Below are 12,596 nucleotides of genomic sequence, written 5' to 3' on the forward strand. Positions count from 1 at the left end.
ATATCATCTCCAAGTTTTTTAAATTACTTGTTGCAGCGTAGCACAAGCTTTTCTATTCATTTAAACAAACTGCTGTCAAATTAAGGTGACCACTTTCGTGTCCTATTTTTAACTTCGTTACATCGGATGTGATGTCCACTTTCATAGAGTTCGATTGCTTTCAGGAATCATGTTTACGCGGTAAATTTTGTATATTCACCCGTTGACGATGGCTCCCTCAGCTGTCATTCATCATGTCATCCTTTCGTATATTCTCGAACAAAGCGTCCCTCGGTTTTGCGGTCACCAGACGCGACGTATTTATTACATTTTCATCACCGTAAACCGGACCGTAATGTAATGGACGGCGAATTTTAGCGAGGTCAATCAATATTTTCCTTTAAAATAATAGAACGATTACAATTTGGACGCTAATTTTAACGGTAACAACATCTTTCACAACTCATAAATGCTTTTTCCAGCCACTAAACAATGATGTGTCCTGGAGATTAATGTAAATACAGTGTTGTTATATACACTATATATTTCACATTCTCGCAGTAACTCCGTATTCAACTATCCTCCTCCGTCCTAATATGTGCGTGCTTTGGCTATTGATATAAGTACGCTAAATAATCCTCCTAACTGTTGTTCCATTGTATGCAATCATTCCTGTTCGTCTTTTTAAGCCTTCGCGATAATTGAAACGTCCTCAGAAATATGGAATCCGTTAATTTGTTCTCAAATCACTACAATATCTTCGATAAAACCGTTATTTTCAAGATTAGTTCAATAGGTGATGGTAAAGCTCGCCTAAGAAGTGTGAAATTCTCTAAGGGTAGAGGGGCCAGCTTCCCTCCTTGTGTCTCCTTCGGTTTTCAAAGAAGATCGGGGGCCGATATATCACAGAGCTTGGGTGAACCGAAGGGTGCGCAGAGGCGTAACCCAGAATCGAACCCGAACCTTTGGTCAGTATCCCAGCGCTATACCCACTGGATTACCACGACTCGTTTTCTTTGGCAACTAGTAAAGTTGGTCCAAGTACATATTCCGATAATGATTTCCATTCTCCACTTCTATTTGCACGTATCTCAAAAAAGTGCATTATACCTTGGCACCTTCTCTTACTCATGCTTGTGGCGAGAACTAGTTTAGAAGGTTATAAATGGTTTTAAAACACGAATAAAACTTTTAAAATTTACTTTTCACATTAAATTTGAACATTTAACGCATATATTACGATATTCCCTCTCCGCGGGGGGACATTCCTGCTACCTGCAACGTTGGGTGGCATTCCCTGCCTTTTACAGTCTCTTCGGGGGGTAGAGTGTTTTGCGGTGCATGTTCATGTGGTAGTGATGTTTCACATTCTTGCTTGTTGTGTCCTGGCTTGCGTGTTGTAGGATGGCTTTCGTGCTGCATCCTGGGGTGCAGTTTTTTGTTGTTTTGAGGTATATGTGTTTGCATGAGTGTTGGATGAAGGGATTTTTGCATGAGTGTGTGCGCTGCTGTGGTTGTAATTTTCCTCGTTGTTGTTTTGCATGTGGTATTGTTCCTTTTTACGGTTGGTGACCTAACAACCCCCCGCCACACGCCCTTGCCGCGGCTTGCGGGGTATTATGTAGATGTAGATATTTGTAACCATAAGAATCTAAAGAATGATTAGATTTGTTTTTCAAAATGTAATTCCAAACGTTTTCTCTCCACCACGATACCCTTAGTAAATCGAGATATTTTCGGTATTGAAAGTTTAGGAGTATTGCAAGTGGAATTTCAAGAAATAGGTGGTGGGACTGGCCCAGGCGCTCCGGCCGTGTCGCATCACATCGCTGGCCGTCGAAAAATTCAAAAAATTCACAACCTGCGCAACGAGCCCTCCGGGCGACATCTCAACCTCGCGACACTAGTAGAACCGCGAGTGCGTCACTCACGTGACGTACACGGGTGGTTAAGTTTACGCGTCATGAGAGGCAAAAGGGAGACCCGAGAGGATCGATAGGATGAGCTCCTTTTATTTCTCGAAAAACCTAGCAACTACCCAAGGCTCAAAAGCAAACACAGCGCGGAAGCAATCATGCACATCAAGAGTGATCGATGAGATTCATCGTTCGGCTTACGTTTTTCTTTCGCGATTAATGACCTAAGCCTTGAATGTATGTTCGAAGTGTTACTTAGTGACCAGGTCAGGATAAAGACTGGGTCATGTGCGGGTTTAAGGTTTCAATGCTCAAATACTTTCGTAAACCTGAAAATAACACGGCACATTTCACTGTGTCATTTTTACAAGAGTAAATGGCATATTATTACAAATTTCACCTCCGTTGCTAAATTGATTTGGAAATCTCTCCAAGTTATGGCAGACATAATTTTCTTAACTAAAGGAGAATTAACCTAGGCAGAAAGACGATCGAGAACTCAATGAAAGGTGGTGTTTCAATGATGGTAGAGAGAGAATGGCGAAGCGAAGGCAAAACAGGTAGTTAAATAGGCAAGGAAATAATTAGAGAAGTATAGAGGACAGTACTCGTAAAAAAGGAATGATTTTTTAGATAGTGTATTCATCATTATCGTTTTAAGGAAGCAAATCAACTACAAGCTACCGAACACCCAATTTGAATTGATAAGAAACTACATGCATGGATATTTGCTCAGTTTTTTCTTGATCCACTCTCTTGAATGCAATTTTCGATTTAACGCCAGAAATATCGCGAAACTTTGAAATCAGGAAATGGATGATGGACTCAGATAATTGTGAGAGTAAAAAATAAATTTTCCAGTTACCGCTTGCTTTGGAGAGAGTTTCATCCCACCGAACAAATGTGAACTTTCCTTCATGACATATGGTGGTCGATGTCGCAATTCTCAAACACAACCCTTTTGAGGGAATATTCGGGTGGCAGATATTAAGGAGGGTATTGGTCGAAGACGTGAGTAAAGGCGTAAAGGAGTAAATACGTGACTTCGGAAATATATCTTCAAATCCCGCACGGCCGATTTTCGCACACATCTGCTGCTTTTCTTAATAATAAATCGAATAAGCATGTTGCGCGAAATTTTATGTTCGGGTAAAGACTTTTTGATCATGAATCAATGCGCCTTTTCCACGTGCACTTCCAATCACTCTCCCAGCTCTGATGCCTATTTCCTCTGTGTCGTAACAGCAGTAAAAGATTCAATATTGGCGACAGCGATATTGGTGACCGGAGATATTTCACTACGTCTAAGCGAATGAATTTCAATTTGAACTCATAAAATTACGCCATTAAGAAAATAGGGGAAGAATTCCACATGTCTCGGGATATCTCGTGAATCACGATCATAAATCTGTTGAAGCGATAACAACAGCTTTGAATAGCAAATAAACAACAACAGCTGAAATTAAATTCAACGGGAGTTATCATTCCACTTAATTTCAACGCAATACCGATGAAAATTAAAGACAAGCTCGTTTATTTGCCAGTAACGAAATATAATAGATCACAAGTAATCCGATTACCTTTAGCGACTTCGTGTTTTTCAGTTTCATTTTTCATCGATAATTTTACAATATATATTTAATTGTAGTTAAGGAATGCTTTTTTAATCTGAAAATAATCGTTACGTTTCGTGTAGTAGGGCTTTTCACCATTTTCGGCCAAAAGAATTAATCAAATGTTGAGGGGTAGTGAATACTAATTTTAGTGCACTTTGCTGTTCCTGGCCTCGTGCTTAACTCTTCATTCGTCTTCGAATAGTCGTGTGTTGGCGATGGAAGTGATAGTATATATGAGAAGAAAGCTATGGGAAGCCGTCAAGTCAATTCCTATAGTTTTGATATTGCGAAACTCCTACTGATATAGCCGGTTAACCTTCCTGGTTACCTTCACTTGATATGCGCAATTAATTATCTTATTAAGTGAGAATATATTAATATATCATCAAGCGCTTTCTTTTATGCATTCTTCATTACTTCTCTTCTCAAAGTTAACCTGGAACTCAGTTATTTTCTCTAAAAATAGTGGAATTCAGCATGCTGATAAATATTTAGCTCGGATTTCGTACTTAGGCTTATAGACTAATATATTTACTTCGTCATAACCCTAAATGTATTAATTATATTTAAGGCCTAGATCATCTTTTATTAAATAATACTTTGGAGAGATGTTGCACTTAATTAAAATATTAAAATTTAACGTATGTTGAAGTAGGAGAAAATATTGCTTCTTTGTCAAAAGCTCCACAAAAATCAGTATCATTCGTACATATTTAAGGTGAAAAATAATCTACTGGCAATCGCCATAAATTGCAGCAATAAGTAGCAGTAGGCACTATTAAACACTAACAGCTATCCGAACTTATTCGCAATAGAGCACGATTGCCTGTTTCAGTAGTACTGCCATAATCTGTTTTTTGTTCCTTCAAAAGTTTCCCGGAGTCGTTTCCCAGTTCGCTGTAAGGAATTCGAAGGCTTGATAATTAATTTAACTCTTTCGCGAAATACCCTCAGTATTCAGCCCTCGATGGCTACATTAGATCTCGAGAGGGGACCCTCTCGATACTCTTTCCTGTGAGATACTGGAGAGCGTACGGATCTGTTTTTCATCAACTCAACTGAAAAGGGATATACTCCACTCTTGCTTACCCTGACGAAAGCTGATGAAGTCGCCATCGCCGAATTTTTATTATTTTTATAATCATAATACATAGGTGTCAAGGTTTGATGCGAATGTCCTCCAAAATGGCGAGCGAATTGCGGGTGAAATGCATCTGAAAGTTTGCCGATGAGAATACTACCTACGTACAAGAAGGTTTCCATCACCTTGAAGGCACCTTCTCTAATTCTAACGTCTTTCTAGTAACGTCCGCCGACTGTATCGACGGAGATCTGGGGTCCAGACACGACCCGAATACATTTCAGGAATGCCCGCCTAACATTCTCCGTCTTTTTATAGTCCGGGCGGATTCGATTACGCATAATCAGTCCGCTATTCGTGGAGAGCGGTAGACGAGCTATTATCCTGCACTAAAAACTGACGGCGGAGCTGCTTGATTGCCCAATATTTCTTGACCCATGAGGCGTGGAAACTTGAAATACCTGTATTTTTATGACAGTGGTGTGTCGCCTTAGTTATTTCTCGCCCTCTTTGGCTGGGTCAAACCAGTATGAAATATAATCAAACTATCAATATAGGATGGATAATATTATCAATAACAAATGCTCAATAAAGTGAAATAAATTATGACAAAATCATAAAAAGATTGAATTTTTAAAGACGAGAATACCTACAGTCGACCCGTTGGGAAATGCGCTCGATAATTAAGCGGGCACTGAGGTTTCAAACACAGACGCGATTTTTTGAAGTAGTTATTTCGTCTTGGGAGTTGCAACAGCACTGCCCAACGCTCCCTAAGTAAGCCCTAGAAAAAAATAATTTATAATAAGCAAATTTTATTTTACCGCAAGTATTGGCTGAATTTAGAAACTTAAGATAAGTTAAAAATATTCCTCCTACGCAGTTTCAGGCCTACTTTCTGTAATGATATTCCATTAACATTTATTCCACTGATGCTGACGTATGTTTACCAATCTATTTATCGAGTGACTATTTAAATCCTCGATGCGCAGATTCCTTGGAGCGTGACTTCTTCGTGATGACAGGCGAACACAGGAAGCTATGGTCAGCTAATCTCCAATTAATCGTGTAGATCCTTACGGAACTCCGATTCCATTCGAACGGATTCCTTGGAATGAGAAAATATGTCATTATAATATATCTCATTGCATGTGCGTATCCGTATGCTGCGACGTCGTTAAATGTGACCGATCCTGTTCAATGTCTTCCTGTTTCCCCCGCCACAGAATCCCTCGCCTTGTGCTCCCGGGACCCTGTGGTCGAAGGCGCGGCCCCGCCGGACGATGAGGGTCGCTGCGAGGCGGGCGGCGACCTGTCAGCCATGCCCCTTGCCCTCGTCTTCCTCTCGCAGTTCATTCTCGGCATCGGGACGACCCTCTACTACGCACTCGGACAAACCTACCTCGACGACAACACGGCCAAAAGGAAGACGCCCATGCTCTTAGGTAAGCAACCACACGAGTACCCACCGCTCTGCGGTGTGATGATTTAGCACAGTGACATCATATCGATAACTTTTTTCATGTCGGCCTATAGGTATGGATAAATGTGATGAACTTATGTACAATTACGTATTGAGATTCAATAAGCATCAATTTGATAATATGAATTATGCACTTGATATTGGAAATGGTTCATAGATGATGTTGGAAGTGCTGTTGATGGACGTAATGAGAAATGTTCCATATCTGACCTGAAAGATATGCTATATGTTGAAGATATTATCGACATGGATCGATACACCAGGTACGGTCTGTATCATTCAGTATTCCTGATAATTATTGTTACGTCAACAAATCTTAGCTACCTCGATATTAGTTTCATATCAAAATTTCGTATTAGAAAAGGTATAACTTACATTTCTCTGCACGAAATACCTACATTATAATCACACGGTGACCGAAGATAATAGACGTTGAAGACACTTTTAGTAAGAAGTTAATTGGTTTATGAAAGCACGAAAGGAATAGCCTGCTGGGAGAAATCCTATGTAAAAAGGATCATGAACGAATTGCCTGATTTGTTTTAGTGCGCTTAAAAACTGAGTACAGTCATGTGAATGCGCCAATGTAAACAAAGGACTTGGAATTTCATAGGAAAAATATGGCAATTGCTCCTTTCAGTTTCTTTCCCACTACAGAAATACTAATAGTTTCAATATCTATAAATTAGATATTTAAACAGTAAACTCATTTTCTAAAAATGTGTCACATATTGCCACATCCTTCAGCTTTTAACAAAAAGTTTTTTTTAAACATCGTCGTATTAAAGTTTGTATGAAAAAGAAGTTATGGAAAATGGACTTCTTCATTTTTAATTTACTTCTGACATACTATATTCTTCACTTCACACGACATACAGAGCGATAATCCAAAACCCAAGTCAATGAAAGCTGAGAAAGGCCGAAAGCGAGCAGTAAGGCAGTATTTGTTTACGAAATACGTTCGGCGACCAGTTCCAAGACCGTAAACAGCAAACTCAAATATTAATGGGCGGAGAAGAGGCCTCTACGGACCTGCCAGCCACGGCAGATGACGCCTAGAAGGTCTGTCCAGAAGGTAGTACGGCTTATTTTTTCCTGGTAAGACGGACGGACGAGCGGCGTTTTCTCTGGCTGGGTTTGAGGAAGGGGAGTCTTAAGAAAGGCTGAAGGCCAGTGGCGATTGGCTCTCAGCCTTTGAGGGGTGCAGATCGTTCGTTTGTGCAACTTCTAAAACGTGACCTCGTTACGCTCTGTCATGAACCAGTTATTGAAACATCCATCGCAAGTCATCAAATTTTGCGTGAAAATTGGAAAAACCGGGAAAGATATGTTGATAGATCGTCGTCTTTAGAAGACTCGTGAAAAGCTCAAGGCAGCTAATGGTGATAACGCCATAGGTAAATGGTCTGTTCAAAAATTATCGCAAATTTTGAATTTTCGCGGGTTGCGTGTACTTGATTTTAATTTTTTTGTGGCGTTATATTGGCACTTATGTCTCTCACTTAGGCCCAAAAGTTCGGCCATTTTGAATGTTCACTTAATTGTTGACAGCTGTTTTGCTTGGACGTGTTTTGGCTTGTCTTCGATTTTAGCCTGTTCCAAAAAATGGATCAAAGAATCTGTATTAAATTTTGTGTGAAAAAGGAAATTAAGTGGGCGGATGCATTCTGAATGTTGACTGTGGCATATGGAGAAGCTACCTTAGACCGAAGCAACGTTTTTCGATGGTACAAAATTTTCTCAGAGGACCGAGAAGATGTGAAAGATGAAGAGCGTGCCGGACGCCCGAGCACGTCAACAACATAGGAACAAATTGATGAAGTAAAGAAAATAGTATTGGCCAATCGTCGAATCATCGTCACAGAAGTTATTGAGGACCAAAACATATGGATTGGCTCGTGCCATTCGATTTTCACCTATGATTTGGGCATGACACGTGTCACCGTGAAATTCGTACCAAAATTGCTCAATTTCGACCAAAAACAGCAACGCATTAACATTGCTAATGAGGTGTTGGACTGTGTTCGCGACGACCCAAATTTGCTCGAGAGGGTCATAACTGGTGAAGAATCATGGGTTTATGGTTATGACGTGGAAACTAAAGCTCAATCATCCCAATGGAAGCTGCAGCACGAGCCAAGACCGAAAAAAGCGCACCAAGTTCGGTCGAATGTGACAATTTTCCTACCAGTTATCTTCGTTTGCAGGGGCGTGATGCATCATGAGTTCTTACCATAGGGTAGAACGGTAAATAAGGAATATTACCTGCAAGTTATGCGCAATTTGCGCGAAGCAATCCGCCACAAATGCCGGATTTGTGGAAGAACGAAAATTGGCTTATGAACATAACAACGCCCCTGCTCACAAATCGTTACTTGTGCGCGAATTTTTGGCCTAAAACAACACACTAATGATGCCGCAGCCACCGTATCCCCCAGATCTGGCTTCCAGTGACTTTTTCTTGTTCCCGAAACTGAAGAGGCTCATTAAAGTACGACGCTACGCTACGATAGACGAGAAAAAACCGCATCGAAGGAGCTGAACAAGATCACAAAAAATGATTTTTGAAGTGCTTCAAGAATTGGAAGAAACATTGACACAAATGTATAATATCTAATGGGGATTACTTTGAAGTGGACAAAATATATATTCATGAATAAATAAATAACTTTTGAAAAAACACAAAAGTCGCGATACTTTTTTAACAGACCTCGTACATCGGGTGTTTTTTAAGTGGCACAACTTTTTTCGTGAGGGTAGAGAAGATGAAGACGCCGAACGTTCAAGACGCCCTTCGATGACTTCAAAATTGACGAAAATAATGGAAGAGAGAAGGTTGTTGGACACAGATCGTAGATTAAGTCTTTGCATTGTTTCTTATGAACTTTCCATCCCTAAAAGTGGAGTGCATCGACTTGTGACCGAAAACATGGGCATGAGAAAGGTGTTTGCGAAGTTGGTGTCGCGAGTGCTCTCGGATGGACAAAAGGAAACTCGTACCCGGATCGGCCAAGAGCTTCTCGACCATGTGAGTGAGGATCCAAATCTTTTAAACAATGCCCCACCAGACTTCTACCTCTTCCCCCGCCTCAAATCCGTGCTGAAAGGACGTCACCACGGCTCAGTGGAAGCGTTACAATAGCCCGTGATGAAGGAGCTTAGCAGCATTCTGGGCGCCGCTTTTCAGAAGGCGTACGAGGCGTGGAAAACCCGCTGACAGCGGTGTGTGGACGCACAAGGGTGCTACATACCTCGAAGACTTCTGAGTGAATGTATCAATACTTGCCATATATTTTTTAAATGGATTCAGTCCAATTACTTTTGGGGCAGACCTTGATTGATGATGATGTCGCGGAACGAAGTGGAAATTTGTTATTTCGGCGATATAAATGGTTCGCTTCAAAGGACCAGTGGGTTTGTAGCCGTTTCCGTGAAGATGCGAGGGTAGCGATGGATTCTCTCTTTACCTTTCTCTCCTTCCCTTCCTCCAGGAGTGGTGCTTGCCCTGCGGACTGTGGGCCCGGCGTTGGGCTTCCTCCTCGGATGGGCCTGCCTCAGCCTGTACATAGACCCCTCCCTCACCCCGCTCATCACGAAGAAGGACCCCAGGTGGCTAGGAGCTTGGTGGCTAGGTGGGTAAAGTACACCAATCTAGTACTCAGTACACCAATCTAGTACTTTTTGTACGAACATGTAACAAGTGAGTATGAAGGCCGTGTTCCAAAATGTTCCTCAAGCGTGGGATTCTTTTTTCTCAATGAAGTCTAGACACTCCTTAGAGATGAGGGTAAATAATTGGTATTCTAAAACGCTCCTCTTCGGCGACTCAATGGAGAACTGGGTTCATTTACGCGTTACTGAAGTGACAGTTGTTCCAATGTCATACAAACTACAATTTCATGATATTTTGTAAGCGTGATTAAGGAGACAATAATAGATATTCGTTAATAAATTAAAAAATGCATTCAAAAACCGCTAAATGACAGGAGAAATATTAGGTTTTTTAATAAATAAATAGGTGCATGTAATTTTACTATTCCGAGCAGCGTAGCTAAAGTTAGAAATAATAATAATAATAGTAAAAGGTGACTGTGGACATAATTTTGGCCCACAAACATTTTAATGATAATTTTATCAAAATCAAATTTTGTGTCAAAAGTGCAACAAAGTGAAACAAGATTTATTTTTGCTTCGTTGTTCATTCCCAATTTGACTCCAGTTCATCTAATAATAATTAATATGGAAGAGCCTCACTTGTAATTACATTATTCGGAAATAACACAAGTCAATATAATTTTTATGGGTATTAAATCAAACAGTCCGCCCCCGTTTGAAGAGCAAATCCCCATCTTCGAGATACTGGTTTCATAATTGGTTGCACAGGCAATCCTCCCACATCGAAATTTTCAGCGGAAATCATCGGTAATAAAACATTCCTAAAATATCTTTGAGAAACGATGCGTACTCAGAAATTCTCCTTCAGATAAAACATAAATCAATCACTTCTGTCTAGTATAAGCGGACCCTTCGGACATAGAGAAATGTGTCATCATTATTATATTGAAATAGGAATTCCCTCCAGCCGTTCATTACTACAAGCTTTAAGTCCAGTCCACGCAATGCCGTTACTACTCGATTTAGCATGAAGAAGTTGCCATAATGAACTTACCCCTCCGACGGAGTAGATCGGGTTGAGGCTTGCTCAAACTAACCTAAACAAGAGGAAGGGGGTAGAGTTTGCGATGACGTATAGAGCTTGAGGTGTGTTTCAGAATACCAACCCGTATCCTCGTGATTTAACAGAGGAGGTCGACCTGATCCTCTTAGTAGGAACTTTTTAGAGGGCATCCTTAAATTTTGGATAAATGAGGCATGTATGGATTACTTGAAGCGTGCATAAAATATGAGAAATGGCCTGAGGAATTAGTAGGTCATGAAAGAATGTGGTTTGAATGTACAGATTGGCAAGAATGAAAGAATTATGTTACTCTAGCTTGGCCACGTTATGAGAAGGTATGAGATCCGAATCACCAAAGATATTATATTCACGAAGAGTGAATGGGATGTTAGTAAATGGGACGGACTGAGAAATGTATGGGTAAATGTGCTGGAAGACTCGAGACAAAGAAAACTAATAAACTTAGGCAATGAAACAATATATGAATGCGGTAGAGGGGAATGAAATATGCAACAAGAGGGAGGAAATTAGTAAAACAGAGAAAGTCCCTGGAATAACCGAAAATGGGGATTTTGTTTAGTCTGTTCTTACACCGAAAGGGAACCGAATAACTTTTATGTAGGCCAAGTATCCGTCTGAATAAGGTGAAATAAAAGAAACAATTTGTTTTGAGGAGGATTAATATCAAAAACCAACATTTCCATAGCTGCAGCATATCCAGTGCGATCAGGAGGGAAGAGGTAAACCATCACACGCTAGAAGCAAGAAGGCAACCCGCCCTGAAGCAATCCTCGAGGATGAGATGCAACCTCGCGCTGCGGTGTGACCCGCCTCCGGGGGCGAGACACAAATACCGACCGGCACGTGCGCAGCAGTCGTTGGAGGAGACCTAGATACGTTCCATGAACCAGATCATTTAAGCCGAGTAAATTCGTTTTCAAAGCATACAAGGCTGTATATTCCAACATGATTTTCCCTTCATTAATTTATGTTGAATTCGATTTGGTGTTTCCCTAACCTCTCCATTTTTGTTAACGAGTGGTGAAAGTTGATCTCAGAAAGTTTATCTTAAATTTAAAGTAAGATGTATCACAAACTCTTCCAAGCTTATTTTCTCGCTCTTTCGACAGCGTTAGAATAATTTAGATTTCCCTTAATAAAGAGTGACTCGGGAAAATAACTACGTAATGCCGATATGACCTACATGATAAAATACCCCAAAATGAAAACAATCAACAGCTGACCATACTTGTGAATTATTTATCTCCAACTAATTCGATGGGAAATGGTCGACGATGCTGCCGTTCACGTTTCACACTTTGAACGATAAGTAACCTTGAATTTTATTGGAAAAAATTCACCAGCATCGGAAATATAAATACGAACTTTTTCTTGGCGTGTCGGGCAATTTAATATAAAATAATGCATTTGACCTAAGATATGGACCACTTAATGATAATTGTTTCATTTAATTTCTAAGACAATTGAAAAGATCCAAGAGTGAAAAACTTTTGAAATGAAAGTCAGCTCAGTGTGCGCAGATTAAAATATGCAAATGGGCGTTCGTAATTTTCATTTGGAAATAGATTAGACAAAATGTTGATTGATGAAAGATGAAGGGCGTGCATGACAACTAATTATGCGCCAACGGTATGAAGAAACCGAAAAAATTCCGTGATAATAAAATATTATGATGCGAACATATAACAAATAGAGACTATGAATATACCTGGTAGTATAAATAGAGCAAGAAGTCAGTGCTACGATGATCATGAAAAAAAATGAGAAAAGATTTGCGAAGGAAAATTAAACGGAATGCCTACCGCAATAAATGAAATTCTTA

The 12,596-nt window shown here is 40.2% G+C and overlaps 1 protein-coding gene across 1 annotated transcript in view; it reads left to right on the forward strand.

Moving 5' to 3' along the window:
- The window catches only part of Oatp33Ea (Organic anion transporting polypeptide 33Ea), an 82,593-nt gene that overhangs the window by 38,781 nt on the left and 31,216 nt on the right, over positions 1-12,596 (forward strand). The window contains exons 4-5 of the mRNA XM_071585736.1: positions 5,819-6,037; positions 9,567-9,707. Of these exons, the coding sequence (XP_071441837.1) occupies positions 5,819-6,037; positions 9,567-9,707 (360 nt within the window). The remainder of the gene's footprint in view (positions 1-5,818; positions 6,038-9,566; positions 9,708-12,596) is intronic.

The sequence above is a fragment of the Hetaerina americana genome, unplaced genomic scaffold (assembly GCF_022747635.1).
Source record: "Hetaerina americana unplaced genomic scaffold, ioHetAmer1.1.p SCAF_2, whole genome shotgun sequence".
In the NCBI taxonomy this organism is placed as follows: domain Eukaryota; kingdom Metazoa; phylum Arthropoda; class Insecta; order Odonata; family Calopterygidae; genus Hetaerina; species Hetaerina americana.